The 19,966-nt window shown below is 44.8% G+C and overlaps 1 protein-coding gene across 3 annotated transcripts in view; it reads right to left on the bottom strand.

The window, feature by feature from the left end:
• Positions 1-19,966, bottom strand: part of ARHGAP20 (Rho GTPase activating protein 20) — a 151,126-nt gene that overhangs the window by 98,203 nt on the left and 32,957 nt on the right. The window contains exon 2 of one of the 3 annotated variants that reach the window (XM_058663935.1): positions 14,238-14,321. In XM_058663935.1, the coding sequence (XP_058519918.1) occupies positions 14,238-14,261 (24 nt within the window). In that variant the 5' untranslated portion in view covers positions 14,262-14,321. Of the gene's footprint in view, positions 1-5,527; positions 5,730-6,011; positions 6,299-14,237; positions 14,322-19,966 lie in introns of those variants that run through there. The other 2 variants (XM_004585214.2, XM_058663937.1) reach the window with 2 other exon arrangements.

Below are 19,966 nucleotides of genomic sequence, written 5' to 3'. Positions count from 1 at the left end.
AGAATCCTTGGTCTTTAAAAGACTAATTATGTGACACAATGGCAAATCACAGGCTGAGAGAAAACATTTTGCAAACCCCCTAATAAAAAAAACTTGAAACCAGAGCAAATAACTTAAAACTCAATAAAAGCAGCTGGCACCATGGCATAGATTATGCCTCACTCTGTGGTGCCAGCATTCCATATGAGCACCTGTTCAAATCCTGGCTGCTCCACTCCCAATTCAGCTCCCTGATAATGTGCCCAGAGAAGCAGCAGAGGACAGCCCAAGGACCTACATCCGTGTGGAAGACCCAGAGTAAATACCAGGCTACTGGCTTCAGATCAGCTCATCTGTCTGCTGTGGAATTTGAGAGGTGAACTAGTGGATGGAAGATCCCCCTTTGTCTCTCTTCTCTTTCTGAAATTTCAGATAAAAATAAATCTTTTTAAGACAAACTCAATAAAAATACAATCCAATTAAAACTGGGCAAAATAGCCGAATAAGTACCAAAGATAATATATGGATAACAACACAGCCTAGCGGCTAAAGTCCTCGCCTTGAACGTGCCCAGGATCCCATATGGGTGCTGGTTCTAATCCCGGCAGCTCCACTTCCCATCCAGCTCCCTGCTTGTGGCCTGGGAAAGCAGTTGAGGATGGCCCAAAGCCTTGGAACCCTGCACCCGTGTGGGAGACCCGGAAGAGGTTCCTGGCTCCTGGCTTCGTATCAACGCTGCACCAACTGTTGCGGTTACTTGGGGAGTGAATCATCGGATGGAAGATCTTCCTCTCTGTCTCTCCTCCTCTCTGTGTATCTGACTTTGCAATAAAAATAAATCAATCTTTAAAAAAAAACAACAAGCACAAGAAAAGATGTGCCCTGTTTTTAATCATTAAAGAAATGCGAATTAAAATTGTTAGATACTTCATACCCATTAGGTGACCATAACAACAACAACAACAAACACCCAATACAAGTACAGGCAAAAAAAAAGAAATTTAACTCTTACACACTACTGGTGGGAATGTAAAATCAATCATGTAAAAGAAGTGGATAGTTTCTTAAATATATATATATATATATATATATATATAAAATGCAATTCAACTATTCCACATTCTAGTATTTACTCAAAAGAAAGAGGATATAAATGCATGCACATGCTTGTAAATGGATGCTCATAGCAGCATTATTTGTAATAGTCAAAACCTGGAAGTAATCCAAGGGCCTTTTAACAGGTTAAGAGATAAACTGTGGTTTAACCCTTGTGAGAGAATACAACTAGCTCTGCTCAAATGCTCCAAAATGCAGAAACTTTTCAGCTCTGACATGATGCCACACTTGTCCTTATGTGATGTATCAGCCACCACACAGGTGTACTGAAAATGTGATACAAAATTATCTTCAGGCTATAAGTTGTACCTACATGTAACATAAATGAATATTGCATTTAGACTGCTTCTGACCTCCAAGATATCTTATTATATACCTCTGTAAACACTCCAAAATCCAAAACACTCTGAATTTCTAAATACTTCTGCTCTTGAACAATTCAAATAGAGGCTATTCAACCTGCATGACTCAGCAATGAAGTGAACTATGGATGCATGTAGCAGGGAGCTGGATCAGAAACATAGAGTATGATTTCATTGATATAAATTCTTTGGAATGACAATGAATCTACAGTGACAGACAGTGTTGGGGATGGAATGAGATGGTCAGAATGGGACATTGAGAAACTCATGATGAGAATACACATCACTTTGATGGCAGAGATGGTTTTACAATTACATAACATCATGACTTACAGGATTATATACTTAGTACTAGTGTGTGCGATTCGTCATGTGCCAGTGACACTTCAATGAAGCAGTTACAAAGAATTCTAGCTCCTCAGATCTATCAGTCATATTTTAAGAGCTCAAGAACCACATGGACTACTGTCAGGGATCCTATACACAAAGGTATTTCCAATTTTGCACAAAGTCCTCTCAAAACAGCACTGCTACACACTGTTACAGCCCAGCCATCAGAAAACTACACAGCAGGGATCCCTTGCCAGGTTTTCAAAATAATGTTTCATTAGATTACAGCTATGCCCATTACTCGCATACTGCCAAATCCACTTGAGTGATACAGTGGCACAGCTGAGGAGCTGTTAACAGAGACCATACAACATGCAAACCTAAAACACTGTCTCGTTGGTCTTTTAAGAAAAGGTTTGTTCACTCTGTTCTACCCTTAAATTCTGTGTGCAGAGACCTTGCTTGTCTTGTTCACTCCTGCACATAACCCACCTGATATTTATGGAACACCCAATAAACAACACTATTCTAGGCACTGGGGAACAGCTCTGAACAATATAGGCACGAGCTTTATTCTCACAGTTTTCATAGTATTGTGAGAGACACAGTTAACAATATAATAAAGGGGAAAAACAGAAAGAAAACGCCAGGCAGGTGTAATGCTAAAATGACAACGCAGCAAAAGGCACAGAGCATGAATAAAGAGTGACTTCCACTTAGGCAGTGGGGATAAGACTCTGAGGGGACTTCAGTGTTCAGATGAGCAAGTCAATACGCTAAGACTGAGTGGAAGTAGAGGAAGTTGGGGATAGCACTGTACAGCTCTAGGTTCAGTTGCCACTTGTGACACCAGCATCCCATATCAGAGCTCCTGCTAGAGTCCTGGTTCCCCACTTCAGATCCAGCTCCTTGCTAAAGTTTTTGAGAAAGCAGCAGATGATGGCCTAAGTGCTTGGGCTCCTGCCATCACTGTGGGAGATCCTGGTCAAGTTCCTGGCTCCTGGTTTAGGCTCAGTCAGCCCTAGCTCTTGCATCCATTTGGGGAATGTATCAGAGGATGCAAGCATGATTTCGTGCTCTTTCTCCTAGCCTCCTCTCCCTCCTTCCCTCCCTCCCTCTTACTCCCTGCTACTCTCCTTTCAAATAAGTAAAAATAAGTCTTTCAAAAAAACCAAAGCCTCAGCAGAAATGAGTTTGATGACAGGTGTATGAAAAAGAAGGCTCATGAGTTTAGAGAACATACAAAGGAGAGAATAGACAGAATCAACCAAAGGTGTATCTTTGACCCTATGTGATCAAAATCCAGCACAAGGATTTTAAGCAGGCAAGGAACATGATCAATGTACTTATTTATTTATTTAAGATTCATTATTTACTTGGAAAAGAGAGAGAGAGAGAGAGAGAGGGAGAGAGAGAGAGAGAGAGAGAGAGAGAGAGAGAGAGAGAGAGAGAGGGAGAGAGAGAGAGAGAGAGAGGCAGGCAGAGAGGCGCGCAGATACAGAAGAAAGATCTTCCATCTGCTGGTTCACTCCTCAAATGGCTGTAAAAGCCAGGGCTGGGCTAAGCTGATGAGCTGATGCCAGGAGTTTTTTCCAGGACGCTCACTGGAGTGCAGAGGCCCAAGGACTTGGGTCGTTTTCCACTGCTTTCCCAGAAGCATTAGCAGGGAGGCATATTAGAAGAGGAACAGCCGGGATGTGAACCAGTGCATCAGTTAGATGCCAGCATTGCCAGAGGTGGCTTAGCTCACTGCACTCCCACAATCTCAGCCTCGTAAATTTACATTTTAGAAAATCATTTTGATGTTGCTAAGTGTAGACTGGAATATGAAGAGGAAAGAAAGATATTAGGCAAGAAGTTTCTGCAAAGGTGTAAGTCAGATTCTACCATTGTTTACAGCTACAATGTCAGGATACACTTAAACAGCAGAATGATGGAGATGTGACTGCTTCTGAAGAACTATACTATTGCAATAGCATAGGGGAAACCAGTTGTGGGGGAGGGGAAAAGAGAGGGGATAGAGGGAAAGCCCTGAGACCATGGAATTGTACCATAAAAAATAAAGGGTGTTTGTTTGTTTGTAAGGTACATGTCAGAGTCGGTGATGGCGTGGCTTGGAACATAGCACTGGAAGTGAAGGGGAGAAATTCAAGACATTCAGATGCACTCGAAGTGAGAGTAGCTTCTCTTATGGACTGGTCATTGCAAAGTGAGGAAATGAGGAATAAAAAATGGATCCTAGATTTTTGGCACACACAACAAACATGGGGAGAACTGCAGAGTGGTAATGTCTACTGCAAGTCAGTATTCACTCAATTTCACATTTAATTTCCTCTACAACCTTGGGAAAACAGGTACTGTTCTGGCAGTGGATCAACCCGCAACATTCTATAATGAAGTACAGCATCTCAGGGACAGTGGCCGCACCAAAATAGAACCCGGGAAAGGGGCCAAGCAAGCCCTCATTTATTGGACAAGTAGTACTTGATAAATGATGAAGCTACTCTTTAATGTCTTCTGCCTTTGTTAGCGCATTTAGTTACACTCTGTTTAAAAAAAAGTTCTGAAAAATGAATTTTATTTTTTTCAATTCCTAAAATTTACAAATTAAAAAAAAATGTATTTTGAATTCCATCTTTTTCCCTAAACATTATCTTCCCAAATGGAGTGCTAACCTGGTACGTTTACATGTTTTATTTGGGAAGACTTGATTACACACACACACACACACACACACACACCCTTCCACCCTCCCTCCCTCCCTCCCTCTCTCCGTCTCTGAAGGGGAAAAGCGACAAGGACAAACCGCAGCCTCCATTCATCAAAGGCTGAGCCTGCACTACAGCCCATATATCATCAAGTTCAGGGCCACCCCTGGCTGGCTCTGCGACACCCTCAAGGTCCTTGGGAGCTCACGTTTACTTCCATACTGGCCTGCAGCCAACCCACCATGCTGGTGGAAGATTTATCAGGACAAGCAGGGAAACCTGCGTAAACCCTTGAGTCGCTAACAATAATCAACGCCTTCAGCTATTGCTTAAGAAAGACCTAGGTGATCCCTGGAAACTGGCAAAGTACCACCACGACAAGAAACAAAAATGGCCAAAGATAGGCAGGTCTAGTGCACACATGGAGGAAGACGCGAGGCAGGCACGGCTTGAGACCAAGGCTCGAAACACCCAAATCAATCCCCACCCCCCCAGTCGAATAGCCCAGGGCGGTATGCCCGCGGTAGCCCACGTGCACTTGCTAAGGGAATCGTTCCAAAGAAACCTGACCGCGGTCGGAATCCTCCCGCGGCGCCGTGGCCGGTGTTTATCGCAAGGAACGCTACAAGTTGTTGCCCGCATCCCTCCTCCGGCTCTGACAGGCAACACGCGCACCCGCCCCCACGCCCACACCGACACCCGGATCCCTCCCAAGCCTGGGCCGTGTTCCCAAGGCCGGGGAATGAGCTTAGGACGAAGCTCCCCTTTTTTCCCCTGGCGACCTCCACCATTGCCCATCTCCACCCACAACTTCCCCAGGCTCGTTCCCCGGCCGAGCCAAACCTCCGCGTTCCCGCAGGGTCGACTATCAGCACCTCCAGGTCTGACCGCCGCCTCAGTGTCCAAACCGACCCAGGGCCGTCGGCCGGGACGCGGCAACACCCGCTGGGCCACAAACCACTGCTTGGCAGCCGCACCTCCGCCGCCAGGTGAGGGAGCTGAGCCCGAGGGCGCCGCAGTCCAGCCGCTTACCTTATTCAGCTGCGCTCGGGCGGACGGCACCGGCCCCTGACGACTTCGGAGCTGACGCCGAGAAAGGGCAGTGCGCGCCCAGGCCAGCGCGGAGGACCCAGGGACTAAGCCCCGGGAGAAAGCAGGGGAGAGCGAACCCTCCAAATCGAGGCCCGTGCACCCCGAATGAGGGAGGAGCGGGGCTGCCGCTCTGGCGGCGCAGGAAGGCTGCGGAGTCCGCTCGCCACGGAATGGAGACGCTAAGATACGAAGAACCTGCGGGACTATTCCAGGGGTGACCCGAGCGGCGGCGGAGGCTCGCCCCGTCGGGAGGGGCGGGGGGAAACGGGAATGTCCGGGGCCGAGCGCCGCGGGCACCGAGCCTTGAGCGTTAAATCCCCGCGGGTCGGGCTCGTGCGTCGCGGCGGCGGGCGCGGAGGGCGCGCGCTGGGGTGGGGGTTGCGGCAGCGGCGGCGAGCGCGGGGCCGCAGCTCCGCGTCCTCACCTTCTTGCTGCAGGAGCCTCCGGCGAGCCGAGACACTCCCGTCAGGGAAGACGAGCGTCCGGGCTGTCCACCTAGAGTCTCCTGCTGGGGAGACATCGCTTCCATGAAGGAAGATCTTGGCAACAAATCGCAGTCTCTGGGAAGGAGGCTACGCGCTCATGCCCGGAGGGGCGACGACGCGCAGGCTCGAGGCGCGGCCGCCGCGCTCATCAGGCTGGGAGCCGAGCTCAGGCGTGCGGTCGGCGTGCCTCCCGTCGGGGCCATGTACCGCTGCCTGCGTCCGGCACCGTGGGCTACAGGCGATGCCCGCGCACCAGGCAGCCGCGCGCCGGCCCGCCCTGCCTCGGGCCCGCCCCCTCCGCGCGGGGCGCCCCGCTCCGAGACCCGCCCCCCGCGCGCCCTCGGCCCTCCCCGCCTGCGGCCGGGGGTGGGGGCGTCCTGCTGCTCTCTGTGTCATCTCTGTAGAGTAGCATACAGAAGACCCACTGACCTTCTAGGTCCTCCACGCCGCGTGGGTCCAGCCTGAAGGAGCCTCACCGGCCAGTGTCACGCGCGGCTCCTCCTGCCGCCCTGCCCACTCGCAGCCGACCCCATGCCTTCCCGCGCCGAGGAGGCGGGGTGAGGGGAGAGCGCCTCTGCAGCGCGAGCTGCGGGGGCCAGCTCAGCACCAACGGAGGAGTTGCAGTGATTGCTGCCTCGCTTTGAGCAGCCTCCGCTCCCCTCGCCCCAAGGGCAAGCCTAGCTGGGTACGCACGTCGCAGGGGGCCGCGGCTCTGCACGTTCGGAAGCCCACGGCGACACCCGGGTTTCTTGTGCCATTTCCGTGGTCACTAGCTCGCCTGTCTCTGTCGCCCCTGAGGACTCCCGAGTCTCCGGGCGCCGCAGTCCCTTCGCGTTTTGCACCAGCGGTTTCCGCTGTGTGCGGGCTGCAGAGATGCACGGGCATTCCCATCGTGAAGGAGCAATTAAGGAAAATGGCAGGCAAGAAAAAAAAGAGAGGCGGCTGAAATTTGGCTTCACTGTTGAGAAGGCTACAGTATGTTGAAGTGTATATCACATATCTGCGCTGAGAGTATAATCTGTTGACCCGAACTGTGGCTTTTCTTTTCTTCTTCTTTTTTATAACAGCCAAAGAATAATCCGAAGGTGAGGATTTGGGGGGCTCACGGGATTGAGCCAAGTGTTGCGGCATTTTGCAGGAATGGCCGGCTGACGCGGATGCTTCGGTAGGTGGCATCCTTCTCCTGGAGACAGGCTGTGGAGCCTGTGGCCGTCCGGGAGCAGACACTACACTCTGATACGATGGCGTTGGCGGGGGTGGGGGTGGGGGTGTTTGTGGTCAGAAAGGGAAAAAAAAGTGAGGTTCCTACTGGGCTGGGTTGTTGTTAGGACAGGTTGTAGAAGAATAGGGTCCTGGATAGCTTCGTTCCAAGCCAGGAATAGTGTCCAACACACACACCATTGCCACCACCAAATCCTGGAATTGTTTATTGTGGCTATAGAGGGAGAAGGCGTTCCAACTCATTTTAAACCGCCTCCACATCGCGCTATTTAAAGTTGGCTTTATGTATCATATCCAGATGTTTGTTCATAAGTATTATTAACTGTATGCAGGGCTATGTGTACGTGCACAGTTTTTCAGGGTTTTTTTGGTAGTGGATCTCTGTGTAGCAACAGGACTTTGAAGTCACCACAGTTTGTCATGAATTTAACAACATAAAGCAGGGGGCTTTATGGTTCCTTTTATTCTGCCTGAAATTCTCTTGCATCTTATTAGCCTCTTGTAATTCCTTTCATGAATGGCCACTGCCAATTTTCCTTTCTCACCTTGCTTTTCTAAGTTTAAGTAACAGCCAAAGCTTCGTGTAATTTATTTATTTTCTTCAGCTCTTTATTATCTGCATCTCAGAGAAATGTAAGCTCGCTGAGGACAGGAATCTTTTGTTGTATCCCAAGCACCTAAAGCTGTGCCAAACATCATGAACGTTCCTTGGTTAAAGGAAGGAGCCTCTCAGAGGCTATGGGACAGAGCCACAAAGCCAGACTCACAGTTGGTTTCACTTACACAGCCTTACAAATGACCAGGTGTTTCTATTTGTGATAAAACCTCATGCTCCAAGTTAAAAAAAAAAAAAGCTTTCTTTAAAATTGTATGGAGAACTCAATTTCACCTCTTAATGTGTAAGTGCCATTTTCTTTTCCGAATCTTCTAGATTTGGTTTGCCTAAAATGCTGTGCTACCCTCCGCAGTAAGGAATTCTGAGGCAGCCTTCCCTTTCCTAAGGAAACTGAGTTGGCCCAGATGAGTGAAACCAGAGAGTTGGGCACTTTGTGAACATCACCTGGTGCTCACACCTTTGTTTAGCTCCTCCTGTTTAGAGTCCATTTTAAATGCCGGGCTTTGGTACGCAGTGCCTTGTCTGACACCTTTAACCCCCACTGTCTTTCTTTTGACATTTTCTGCCCTGCTCCACCTCTCAGCGTATTTTCTGCCACATGTACTCTTTCTGCTTCCAAGGACCTACCTTTCCCACTTGCACTTTGCTAGCTTTGCTAATCTAATGTCATTACCAGAGAGTTTTCCTTCTATATCACAACACCTGTAACGTCATACGTAAATGTTTAGCACCTGGTGTAGAATAAACGTCTAGAGTAAATGCCTAATATTTTCAGGAAAATCTTTGAGACTTTCTTCGATACTTATCAAAACCTTCCTGTTTTTCTTTACCCACCTCCCTCCATATCCTGATCAACACTGATTGCTACCACCTGAAGAATAGGTAACATCTGAATGCTTGCTTTTGGCTAGACACTTGTTCTAAGCATTTGAAACATCAAGTCATGTCTATCCTTATCAAAAAAGGCCAATCCCTGTATGAACACATTTTAAAGGTGAAGAAACCAAGTCACAGAGGTGCTGAATAATGTGGTCAGACAGCTACCAGCTTAACGAAACATGGAAACTGGGAACTTTGTTCCAGAACCTCTGTTCTTAATTGCTTGATCAGCTGAAAATGCATTTCCTTCTTTTTGGGACTTATTCTACATCACCAGTAGCTTCACACAAGTATTTTCCCAATGATTTTTCCAACAACTTACCTTTGAATGAGTGCATTTAGTTACAGAAAGTCCTTCTTCACCTCCAATTATGCTGTCTGGTTTGTGGAAGAAACAGTCTTCAGCTAATCCTTTTGATTTTTTTAGACAGTGAAACCATTTTTTCATGCACTGGGGATGTTAGGTTTTAGAAAAGGATGACACCAGAAAAAGTGATGTTAAGGCAACTGGAGGAGTGCGCTGACCAGTATCTGACACAGCAGGCTGCACCTAGAATAGCTGCAAACCTTAAAATACCAAGAATAGCAGCACCTAACAGCCGGGGAACTACAGTAGCAGACCTTTGACAGAAACGAATTTAAGAATGAGACCACAATGTTTTGCCAGCCACTGGGCTGAATAACAGCAGCAGAACTACAGTGGGAGATAGCTATTCAATAGTCTCTCTCTCTCTCTCTCTCCATATATATATGCAGGACACTGTGCTACACACTTGGAGTATAGTAGAGATGAATCCACAAGATAGTCTGTTATCCCCAAGATACATGAAAGGATCATTGGGAGTGCTATCCAAACACCCTAGATCAGAAGCTGCAAACTGAGATATGTAGGATGAATTCAGACACATTTCTGAACATGAGCACTTTTTTTTTCTACCAACCTTGTTACCAATAAAAAAAAATCACAATATTTAACATGGAATTGTGTGCTATCTTTTAAAAAAAATTGGAAAGTTGGGTCCAGCAATGTAGCCTAGCAGCTGAAGTCCTTGCCTTGCAAGTGCCTGGAGCCCATATGGGTGGCAGTTTGTATCGCGGCAGCCCCACTCCTATCCAACTCCCTGCTTGTGACTTGGGAAAGCAGTTGAGGACCGCCAAGAGCCTTGGGACCCTGCACCTGCAGGGGAGACCCAGAAGAAGCTCCTGGCTCCTGGCTTTGGATTGGCTCAGCTCTGGCCGTTGCAGCCACTTGGGGAGTGAATCAGTGGACTGAAGATCTTCCTCTCTGTATATCTGGACTTTCCAATAAAAAAATAAATAAAAAAAGTTGGCAACGATAGGCTCCAAGAAGCCAATCAGCTAAAACTGAGTCTCAGTTGCATTATTTAATGTTCAAAACAAGCATGGAAATGGACTGTCATAGCAGTGTCTCCAGGGTCGGGCAACTGGAAAGAAGTGACAGAAGGTGAAAAGCTGGCAAGGGAGTTGAAGATGGCCGAGAAGAATGACAAATACAGGTGACTTTATCTAGAACGGTGTGGATGAAATGAGTGAGCTAGAGATCCAGAGGTGAGGAGGCAGTAGGTACACTCAGTGAATGCACACAACTCTCACACGTCATCACAGGGTGGGGAGAGGAAAGAAGCTAAAGGTGACGGGTATTTAAAAGGAACCTGCACGGTTCTAACTATCAAAAGGAGTGTATTTTATTACTGAAGGTAAGGCAAAAGGGATTACACAGAAGCTCAAGATAATGGGACCAGTGGGATAGGAATGGGGTCTACAGACCAAAATAGAAAGACTGACCTAGAACAGAGTAAGCCTCAATTCCATTGTCATAATAGGAAATCAGGAAGTAATGGGTGTTGAGGCCTAAAGCTATTTTGAAATGTTCTGTTTTCTCTATAAAGTAAGAGGTACTGTTTGAGGCTGGGAGCTAAGGAAATATTTGTCCAATTAATTTATTATTTGGAGAAATCAGAATTAAGTGGGAGGCTGGAGAATTGAATGTTCTAAATAGACATCGAAAAATGTGCTGAAGATTCAACCAAGGCACACAGCGATGCATTTATAATGGATTTCCTATCCAGCATGTAGTCTCTCTTCAAGCAATCCAGAAAGTGGACTACTGGATTCACGCAGGGAGGACTGATGGCTGGGTATGATAAAGACCAACAGAGAGCCGTGAATACTGCTAAGAGGGTGGGTAATAGGAAGATCCAGGGACTTGGTTCTCACTCCTTGAAGAGCACTCAGACATATATCTCTGGTTTGTCTCTTAAAGATCTTTGTGGTCTTGGTTCCTCGCCTTGCCTTTCCTCCCCAAAACACTTGAGATCTACCCTCCATCTTCCTGGTGCTCTTGCTCATAGTCTTCGCGTGTGATTCTTATCAGGTTTCTATGAACTAGTTTCCTGTCTATATTCCAAATCTCTTTGTTGAATATCCAAGTAGATTCATTTAAAAGCCTCACGAACAGCTCAAACTTGGTAAGGCTTGAAACTGATTTTATTCACTTTTCATTTTCTTTCCTCGCTTTCAGCAGGTCAAGTTTTTGGCCACTTCCAGCATCACCTCCATTAGTAACTCAAATTCTGAACTTGGAAAAGGCCTAGTGTTCCCCCTTTCTTGTATCCAGTTGAAATTCTCCCACCTCACTGACCCTACCACCCTTTATCTCTCCTTCCTTCTCATTCTCTTTTTCTCCTACCTTTCTTTCTTCCCTTCTGTTTTGCTATCCCTTCTTTCTTTCATTTTGAGGTAACACATTTTAAATGTATATTATAGTAAAAAGGCTTATGCTTCACCAGATAAGGTCAACAAACAACTAGCAAAAAGACCCTAGTTTGGCATGAATATAGGTAAGGCCTACAAACACCAACTGAATGAAAAAAATTCTCATTTCATTCACATAAGGTAAATTATAAATAACAGATCATTAAAAGCATAGGAGTATTTTCTCATTAAATTCTTCACTGACTCATAAAAAAAGTATAGGAGTATAATCTTTCTAAACACTGATTTAAGTAAGGTATAAAACAAAGTTTTACAAATTTATATTTGCAACCATATTGACACAGCATTTCCCTTTCTCTTCTTTTTTATTTCAGCTCTTCCCTATAACGGTGGGGATTATGCAGTATTTGCCTTGCTGGTCCAGCTTATTTCACTGAACATGATGTCCTCCATTTGCATTCATTTTGATGCATATAGTAGAATTTCATCTTTTCTCATACATAGCCGAATAATATCCCATTATGTGTGTATATATATTATCACATTTTCTTTATCCAGTCATCTGATGATGGACATCTTGTTTAATTCCAAAATTTGGCTATTGTGAACAGTGCTGTCATGAATATAGTGCTGCAGGTATCTCTGATACAGTGTGTCCATGTGTTTGGGGTATTTATCCAGCAGTGGAAATGCTGGGTCATAGGGAAAGTCTATTTCTATTTTTTTGTAACGAAATTCCTATAGTGTTTTCCACAGTGGCTGCACTCATTTCTATTGCCACAAACAGTGTGTTTATATTCCCCTTTCTCCACATCCTTGCCAGCATTTGTAACTCTCTTCTGGATTTTCAGCCATTCTAACAGGAGTATGATGATATGTTATTATGCTTTTGTTTTTCCCTGATATCTAGTACTGTTGAACATTTTTGCATGTATTTGTTGGTCATTTGTATTTCTTCTTTTTAAAAAAGATTTACTTTATTTTTATTGGAAAGTCAGTTATATAGAGAGGAGGGGAGACAGAGAGGAAGACCTTTCATCCGTTGATTCACTCCCTGAAGTGGACACAACGGCCAGAGCTGTGCTGATCTGAAGCCAGGAGCCTGGAGTTTCTTCCTGGTCTCCCACTAGATGTAGGGTCTCAAAGCTCTGGGACATCCTTGACTGCTTTCCGGGCCACGAGAAGGGAGCTGGATAGGAATTGGGGCTTCCAGGATACAAACTGCCGCCCATATAGGATCCCAGTGCATACAAGACAAGGACTTCATCCGCTAGGCTACCAAGTTTGGCCCTGTATTTCTTGAGAACTGTCTGTTGCACTTCTAAGCTGGATTGGTTGTTTTATTGTTGTTAAAACTCCATATATATTTTTTTATGTTGCATTATGTGACACAGTTTCATAGGCTCTGGGATTCCCCCAACCCCTCCCCGTGCCCTCCCCCCATGATGGATTCCTTCACCTTGTTGCAGTATTACAGTTCAAATTAAGTCAAGATTCTTTCGTTGCAAACATATACCAAGCATAGAGTCCAGCATCTTATTGTCCAGGTAAATTCAACAAAAACTCCATATTCTTAACCACAGAATTTGACAGAATTGTTTTTCTTTTTGTTCATTATTATTTGAGAGAATCTTCAATTATTTTACATCCAATTTTATACAACATAAAACTGGATCTGACCTAAACTCTTTATTTCGTCCATGGCCAGGTTATTTTCTGGGCAGAGGCTCAGCATAATGACTCAATACATATATTTAAAAAAAACCCAACAAAACAAACAAAATAAAACCTGGATAATTTAAATAAAGAAATAACAAAAATTATAAAGAAAAGGTCTGATTTCTCTCAAAGTTTAGGTTACTCAGTGAGTCATTCCAAATAAATTGACTAGCCATCATTTACTGTATGCCTCAATCCCTATCCTGTTCCACAAGAGAAAGCAAGAAGTGTGACATTTGTCCCTCCCACAAATGACTTTGGGTTTCCTTCCTCTCTGCCTTTGGTATTCGCTCACCATTTCAGTTGACTCATTATTGTTAGTTATTTGTATTTATGTTATACTCTCTCCAGAGATTTGTGGAAGTCAGCCCTTTGGCTGTCTTACTAACACTCTCATCTTCCACACAGGCTGATAGTGAACTTTAGGGAGCTCAGTCACATGAGTAGGTTCAGGAAACTGTGCAAGGTTACTCAGCTACTAAGTGGCTGAACAGCATTCCAGCCAAATTTTGACCCTCAAAAATATGAGACCTCAATCTTTCCCCTTAAATCCTGTTTAAATTATTAGTGAAAATCAGGTGTTGCATATTTACAATAGAAAATAACAAAATGATACTGCTACTTTTAAAGGTAGTTTCAAAAAGTGCATGTATCAAACAAGAGAAAGACAATTTAGCTTCAGATATTCTGAAACCAGCTTTAAAGCATAGTTTCCAAAGCATGCTATATACAACACTACTCCATTAAGATACCCCTGAAAAATTAAAAGGTTTTCAATAGAAAACTAAGCTTTGGAAATGCTGCTAATGTGACAGTTATAAAATGTATACATAAAGGCTTTATCAATTTTACAGTATTTTTTAAAACTGATTTTCTGCTTCATCTTTTTTTTTCTGCCTCTAAATAGTCAAGCTGCTCATAACCATGGGGTTACATTCTAGAAGATGTTGTGAAGTGATTTCATCATTGTGCAAACATTACAGAATGTACTTACCAAACCTACAAAGTACAAGTCCATCACTCAATGTGGCCTCTTTATACAGTCAAAAGACTTGGCAAACAGGAGACAATTAGACAGCTGCCAACAAAACAGGGTATAACATTTTGTAGTAAAATGTCATTGTATATAAGTAGGAGTACACTCTAAAATAGCAATAAAAGCTAAGTACAGTTAATACGTAAAGCAGTAGCATAGCCCTTATTATCAAGTATTGTATATTCTGTAACCATAGTGCTATGCTTTTGTATTTGCACAACTACCAGCTACGTAGATTGTTTGCATCAGCATCAGCACTAACATATGAGTAATGTGTTGTGCTACAACCTTGAAATAACTACAGTTATGTACTCTTAGTGTTGGGGATTTTTCACTGGTCGTAATGTTATGTAACTCTGAGGTGTATGTTGTCTTTTTCTTGATCAAAAGCGTGTTACACAGCTCATGACTTCAGTTAACATGTAAATACAGTCCTAGCAGAACCACTCCTGCTCACATGATGACTTGGAATGGAATGGGAATGGGAGAATGGGACATGATCCCATTTAATCACTTCCTTTCTATTGATACATTTCTCTTGGCACACATCCTGACATCTTTACCACCTTCATTTTAATTTAAAATTCTTTCAAAAACATTTAATATTTCAAGGTAGTTTTAGGTTCAAAATAAAACAAAAACGTCAGGGATTTCCTCCTATATTCCCAGCTCCTAGCCTGCCTAATCTCTTCTGTGAAATTATATAATTCATGAACCTACACCAAACACATCATGACCAACAAAGTCAGTAATCTACACTAGGGTTCACTCTTGATGTTATATTCTGGTTTCCTATATTTCTTCCTGTTTACAATTCCACTGATTTCTGCACTAATTTTTATTATTTCTTTGCTTTTGTCCATGTTAGATTAAATTTGCTCTTCTAGCTTCCTAAGGCGGAAATTTAGATGGTTAATTTTAGCTGTTTCTTTTTTTCTACTCTATTAAATGAGTATTAAATGCCACAAAATTCCCTGTAAGCACTGTATTTTTTTGTATCTTACAAATTTTTAAAAATTATGTTTTCATTTATTTAGTGAAATATTTTTAGGTTTCTCTGGAGATTTCTCCTCTGACTCAATCGTTATTTAAAATGTGCTGCCTAATCACATTTTGGGATTTCTAGCTAGCTTTCTGTGAATGAGTTCTAATTTAATTCCATGTGGTATGAGAAACAGGCTTGTACTATTTCTTTCTGAGCAAATTTATCAAGTTACATTTTCTGACACAAAGTTTTGTCATCACTGGTGAATATTCCAGGAGAACTGGGAAGAACATGTATTCTGCTTTTCTGAGATGATGTAGTCTTGAGATGTCTAATACATCCAGTTTAATTGATGGTGTTTTGAGTTAAACTTTATTTGCTGCCTACTGAATGTGTACATTTCTGATGTGTGTTGAAGCCTCCAATTATGAGTGCAGATTAATCTGTTCTGTCTTGTGGTCATATCTTTTTTTTTCACATTAGGTAGTTTGATGTCCTGTTACTAGGCACATACAGATTGTTCTGTCTTCTTGGAGAATTTACCACTCAATTATTTAGTAATATTCTGGGTATTTTACTTATATTATACCCTGTTTAGAAAGCAGCATACTTAACTATTTTTTTAAAAAAAGATTTATTTATTTTTATTACAAAGTCAGATATACAGAGGAGGAGAGATAGAGAGAAGATCTTCCGTCTGATGATTCACTCCCCAACTGAGCCACAATGGGCCGGTGCTGTGCCGATCCGAAGCCAGGAGCCAGGAACTTCTTTCAAGTCTCCCACCAGGTGCAGGGTCCCAAGGATTTGGGCCATCCTTGACTGCTTTCCCAGGCCACAAGCAGGGAGCTGGATGGGAAGTGGAGCTTCCGGGATTAGAACGGGCACCCATATGGGATCCCGGGGCATTCAAGGCGAGGACTTTAGCCGCTAGGCCACACTGCCAGGCCCAGCATACTTAACTCTTGATATCTTGTGATTAATGTTAGCATCATGTACTCATATTTTTCCATTAATTTACTTTAATTCATCTTGACTGTAACATTTAAAATTTTTATCTTATTTTCAAGAGATTTTTAAAAACACATAAAACTGTGCAATTTTATAAAGTACTATGTGATGTTTTCATTGTGTATATACATTTTGTGATAGCCTTTTAGAGTAAATAGATTTATCCTGTCAAGCACTTAATATTTCTTTGTAATTAAAGTACCACAGTATACCACAGTATTATTTTCTAGGTTTTTAAAAATATACAAATATGTAGTACATTAACATTATTTGTAGGCAGTCAACTGTGTAATAGAATTCCAGAACTTCTTACTCCTAACTTGGTATAGGTTAACTGGCATTGTCAACAAATCTTTTCCTCTTCCTCCCATGTGCCTCCTTCCCCAGCCTCTGATAACAACCAGTATATTTCTTTTTTTTAAACCATATTTAGTTTTATGGTATAGTTCCATAGGTTCTAGGGTTGCCCATGCCCTTTCCCAAGGTCTCTCTCCCATCCTCTGCTTCCACATTGATTTCCCCTCTAGTTTTACAATGGATGTCCTTCATGAACAGTCACAAGTCCATTGTGCTGTTGTTGAAGTTTTTCCCTGACAATGTAGGCATGGACACTGTCAGAGACTCCATCACCTTACTGTTAGGATGTATTGAATTCTTTCACTGGGAGTCCATCTTTGGTCTGTATGCATAAAGACATACAGCACTCGGTCTCCATATCTGAACAGATCAGTCTCTCCTACACTTGCATTATAGATCCCCTAAATTACAGAACCAGTGAGCACGGTCCACAACAAGGTGAAAATAATAAGTTTTCATGAATGTGAAGTTAATGAACATGCTACAAAAATAAAAATGCATCACAAGAGTGGAGAAAACAGGAATCAAAAACCTTCTAAACAACCGTTATATTTCTTTTTTTCATAGTAGGCTAATTTTTCTATTACGTTGCATTATGTGACACAGTTTCATAGGCTCTGAGATTCCCTCCACCCCTCCTCAAACCCTCCCCCCATGGTGGATTCCTCCACCTTGTTGCATTACCACAGTTTAAGTTCAGTTGAGATGCGTTCATTGCAAGCATATACCAAGCATAGAGTCCAGCATCTTATTGTCCAAATAAATTCAACAGTTTCTTGGGGATACCATCTCTGGTCTAAAGGTAGGGCTGGCAGAATATCATCCTGATCAACTGAAAGCCCCAGCACAACATTAACAACCATTTACAACATTATGGAATTAATTGACATGGTATTGAATAATCAATATGTTAAAACCATGTAAGTTCTTTTTATTTTTTTCAAACTAAAAGTATATTGCTTTGACCTCCCTCTTGGGTAACTACCCCCACTGATGAACACGGAAACCAGGACAGGGGCAGGATTGCTAAACAGAAACACACGTGCCAGTATTTATGTAGGCTGGGTAGAGGGCTGGTTGGGTCGAGCTGGGCTTCAAAGTCCATCAATAACTTTCAGAGTTTAATGGGAGGTGGGCCAGACTGAATAAGACTGCAGTACTTACTCACATGCATGGAAAGCAGGAAAGGGAGCAGGCCGGGAGGGGGTTGGGCGGAGTCGCCCCAACCAGGGTGCAGCTCCCACTGGTTTGCATGGGGACCTAGTGTGAAGTAGGTAGGATTGAGCTGGAACACAATAGCCGTTGGTTCAGGTGAATGACAGGGCTGGAAACAGAACTGACCCAGCGGAGTCTGCTCACCTTAAGCAGGGCTATAACATTAACAACATGCTAGAGAAACATATCCGGGGGAAGATTCTGTGGGGGAGGTATGGGCCAAAGCCTATGGAAATTCTAGCCCCACAGGTCACTTCAAGAGATGGAGTGGTGATGGACTAAGCTAGGTGTGACCGGGAAGCCTGCCTTTGACCACAGATTGGAGAACTGATGGCAGTCTGGACTAGTTGGGGCAGCGGTGCTCGAGTGTGTATCCTGAGGGGGGTGTGGGGTGGGCCGGACTGCAACGTTCACCAGCTCAAGCAAGGCCAAGGGGAGGGCCGGACTGCACCGGGCACTGGCCCAAAGCGCAGTGGCATGTAGGAGAACTGGATCTAGGAGGGGATCAAGGGGAGAAACATGTGAGGATCCCCTGGTGAGTTATAGCTTCCACTGGTGAACTGGGGGTCATACAGGCTGGGGAAAGGTGCAGCAACGGCTGATCAAGGTACTAAAAGGCAATGGAATGGGCGCGCCGGGCAATACAGAGCACAGCTTAGCCCACAAATAAGATTGGTAACCAGGTTGCAGCACATGACATGCCCAGCTAGGTTTTTATGCCAACTGGTCTGACTGAGCCACGGACGCTGAGCCACAGTGTCTAAGGCTAGGGTTGTGACAGGAGAAGGGCTGTGCCAAGCTGAGTCAGAGCAACCACAGCATGCGGATCACTGGCTGGGAACAGGCCTGGTTGGGGGGGCCAAGGGAACACTGTAGCTGGGTGGAGGTTCCCACTAAGGGGCACACGAGCTGGAAAGGGGCTGTGTCTGGTCAGGATACAGTTGTTGTCTGTCTCCCTTGGCACAAGTGTGGACTGGGACAAGACGCACCAGGCCAGGCCAGACTGCAACACTTTCTGGTGCTCTGGAGGACCAGGGTAGATGTGGGACGAACTAGGCTAGGTGTTAACCTCAACTGAGCCATACGTGAGCTATATGTGGTTATGGATGAGCCGTGGCTGGCCTGAAACATCCAACAGTGAGAACCAGAATGGGTTGAATGCCAGTTGGGAAGGGCCACTATTCTTGCTGGGACAGGAGGTGGGCTGAGCGGTGCTGGCTCATGGACCCACTGGTTTGCGCGAAGTCTTGTATTGGGAGGGGTTCTGATGGCGGAGCTTGGGCAGCTCCTCTGGCAGGACACGGACCCTGCAGGTAAGTGCAAGAAGCATGGAAGGAAACAGCCAAGAGGTCATGAAGAGAGTCCTACTGGCATACATTTGGCATGGGCCGGGGGCAGGCCAGGCTGAACCAGTTCATGTCATCCACTGGCAATCTGAGTACCAGAACAGAGTGTGGGTTGAGCCAGGTTCGGTCGCAACAAAAGCAGTACACAACACGGAATGTCAAGGTGAGGTTGCCTTGCCAGATGTGACTGCAGTACCCTATCAACACACGTGAGAACCAGGAAGTGGTGGTTCCCTTGCTGAACAGCTACTCCCACTGGAGACTGTGAGCTAGGAATGGGAATAGACCAGACTGGACAGGGCTACAGCACCTGTGTGCCTCATGTGGACCAGACCAGGGAAAAACCAGGCTGGGCTGATTGTTCCTACTGGTGCAATCCACAATTAGAGTGGATGAGGGTTGTTGGCGCTTAACCACAGCATCAGCTGGCAGAAGCTGGCACTGGTGGCCAGTTCAGTCAAATTAAACCATAGAACCACCTGAAGACCGCAGAATGTGGGAGTGGCCTGGGAGGGAAATAGGGGACATCCCCCTCTTGGGTTACCACCCCCATAGAAGGTCATGAAAACTAGGATGGGGGGTGGGGTGGCTAGACAGAGTGACACCCAGCATCATCCGTGAAGGCTGGATAGTTAAACTGGATAGAAGGGACAAGGTCGTGATACCCATTAATATGTATGAGAGCAGAAGGGGATAAGTGTCAGACTGGACTAGTCTGCTACACATAATGGCGGGCCAGGGTGGAGGGCGGGCCTGGTTGGGGTTATTGTGGG

This window comes from Ochotona princeps, chromosome 4, assembly GCF_030435755.1.
Source record: "Ochotona princeps isolate mOchPri1 chromosome 4, mOchPri1.hap1, whole genome shotgun sequence".
In the NCBI taxonomy this organism is placed as follows: Eukaryota; Metazoa; Chordata; class Mammalia; order Lagomorpha; family Ochotonidae; genus Ochotona; species Ochotona princeps.
This window is presented reverse-complemented; position numbering and strand designations above follow the sequence as displayed.